The sequence below is a fragment of the Eleutherodactylus coqui genome, chromosome 7, assembly GCF_035609145.1.
Source record: "Eleutherodactylus coqui strain aEleCoq1 chromosome 7, aEleCoq1.hap1, whole genome shotgun sequence".
NCBI lineage: Eukaryota > Metazoa > Chordata > Amphibia > Anura > Eleutherodactylidae > Eleutherodactylus > Eleutherodactylus coqui.
This window is the reverse complement of record NC_089843.1, coordinates 203,104,657-203,107,148: the sequence shown is the minus strand read 5'-3', so window position 1 is coordinate 203,107,148 and position 2,492 is coordinate 203,104,657. Positions and strand designations below refer to the sequence as shown.

The window sequence follows — 2,492 nt, the reverse complement described above, 5'->3', positions numbered from 1 at the left end:
ACAATAAAGTGGAGGAGCAGCACAGAAAAAGCCAAAAATACAATACCTGAAGGTCTGCAAAGCAGACATGGTCGCCATAGGCACGATCGCCATAAGGCAGGCACAATCGCCATCGGCACAATCGGCAGCTTGTCACTGCTGATCAACTGCCTGCTTTCACTCAAGGATGGGGAGCTAACAGTTTTGAGAGTCTTAATAGGGTCCACATCCTCACCAAAAGAGTCAACACCCCAAAACGGTTAGACTCCTGTTCAGTGGTAGTTTTAGCCCCATTAGGTTGATCAATATGATAGATAGATAAACATAAATAACATTTTATATATTATAAAATATATTCCTACAGATGCTGAGAACTGTATTAAATGCCAAAGTGATGAATGGCCAAATGAGAAGCGAGACGAATGCCTGCCCAAAGTCCTGGAATTCATCTCCTACCAGAATGATACAATGGCTTCTATATTTTCCGGTGTCTCAGTCTTTGGATGTCTTGTGACCGGCTTCATATTGAGAATATTTATTTCCCACCGGGACACTCCTATTGTTAAAGCTAATAACCGGAACCTGAGTTATCTCCTCCTGGTCTCCATCATCCTCAGCTTCCTCTCCATCTTCTTGTTTCTTGGTTGTCCCACTGACATAACTTGTAGATTCCGGGAAACCAGTTTTGGGATTTTTTTCTCAGTAGCTGTTTCTTCACTTCTCGCCAAGACTGTTATGGTCTGTGTAGCATTTAAGTCTACAAAGCCTGGAAGCCCCTGGAGAAAATGGCTGAATGTGAAGTTGCCCTATACTCTAGTGCTGTTGTGTTCATCTATACAATTTGTCATCTGTGTTATATGGTTGTCTATTTCTCCTCCATTCCAGGACTTGGACACTCAGTCTTATCCTGGAAAGATCATCATTCAGTGTAATGAAGGCTCAGATGTTTGCTTCTACTCCATGTTGGGTTATATGGGGCTCTTGGCAGCGGTGAGCTTTGTTCTGGCTTTCATGGTGAGGACATTACCAGACAGTTTTAATGAAGCCAAGTACATCACCTTCAGCATGCTGCTGTTCTGCAGTGTCTGGATCTCCATGATCCCAGCTTATCTGAGCACCAGAGGGAAATACATGGTAGTGGTGGAGATATTTGCAGTGATGACGTCCAGCATTGGACTTTTAGGTTGTGTGTTTTTCCCAAAATGTTTTATTATCATGTTTAAATATGAAATGAATAGAAAAACTGATTTGCTGGGAAAAAGGAAGTAATCTTGAAAAAATATAACCCCCTGATAATAAAGATTGGTACAGCTTGAACATATCTTGTCAAAGCGCCTACTTCTGGTAAAGTGACAGGTAACCCACCCACTTATCATATCTCCTCAACCCACCTCCTTCTTGTAGAAATGTAAGTAGCCATACCTGTTACGTGTGCTGCTGGGATCTGTAGTTATAAGCTACCTAGCAGCACAGCCCTTACAGGGTTAATTGATTGACCTGGCTGGGTGTGGTACTCCCTGCTAGCCAATCCCCTGGGTCTGTGCTCACATATAGACCCAGCATCTGGCCAGTCTCTGTCTGGTTCCCAGAGTGAGCAGTCATGTTACTTCTGTGTTCTGTAACTTGTTATCAGGTATGTGTAATTTGTTCCCACTCTGAACTGTGTTTACAAGTAGGTCTGGTTGTGTCTCTCAGCTTCCCCTAGACGGTTTGGCACCTATAGTCCTGGTCTGCAGCACATGCAGCTCCCTTTTCCTTCCCCCTTTACAGGTGCAGCCTCCAAACATCTCATGTCTTACTCTGTGTGTCAGACGATGGATTCCTGACACAGTTCCCTATGTCAGCTTGTGTGGCTGACTGTCTATCTCCCCTGTATGAGGACACATGGACTTGCTTTGAGTTTCATCTGTGTGTATGTGAGTTCTGGGTGGAGTCTGTGTGGTTTCTACTATATGTTGTAGTCTGCTGTTAGCCTGTGCCTGTAAGCAGGTATTCTGTGCTCTGTCCTGTTCCTGTTGCTGCTGGCTGTATGATCTGTGCTCTGTCCTGTTCCTGTTGCGTCTGGCTGTATGATCTGTGCTCTGTCCTGTTCCTGTTGCGACTGGCTGTGTGATCTGTGCTCTGTCTTGTTCCTGTTGCAGCTGGCTGTATGATCTGTGCTCTGTCTTGTTCCTGTTGCAGCTGGCTGTATGATCTGTGCTCTGTCTTGTTCCTGTTGCAGCTGGCTGTGTGATCTGTGCTCTGTCTTGTTCCTGTTGCAGCTGGCTGTGTGATCTGTGCTCTGCCTTGTCCCTGTTGCAGCTGGCTGTGTGAGCTGTGCTCTGTCTTGTTCCTGTTGCAGCTGGCTGTGTGATCTGTGCCCTGTCTTGTTCCTGTTGCAGCTGGCTGTGTGATCTGTGCTCTGTCTTGTTCCTGTTGCAGCTGGCTGTGTGATCTGTGCTCTGACTTGTTCCTGTTGCAGCTGGCTGTGTGATCTGTGCTCTGTCTCGTTCCTGTTGCAGCTGGCTGTGTGA

General features: G+C 45.9%; 1 protein-coding gene across 1 annotated transcript; it reads left to right on the top strand.

Annotated features, from left to right (window-relative positions):
* Window positions 1-447: 447 nt before the first annotated feature.
* On the top strand, window positions 448-1,248 carry LOC136573584 (vomeronasal type-2 receptor 26-like). Its single transcript, XM_066574854.1, has one exon. The coding sequence runs from the start codon at window positions 448-450 to the stop codon at window positions 1,246-1,248; it is 801 nt and encodes a 266-aa protein (XP_066430951.1).
* The last annotated feature ends 1,244 nt before the right edge of the window (window positions 1,249-2,492 follow it).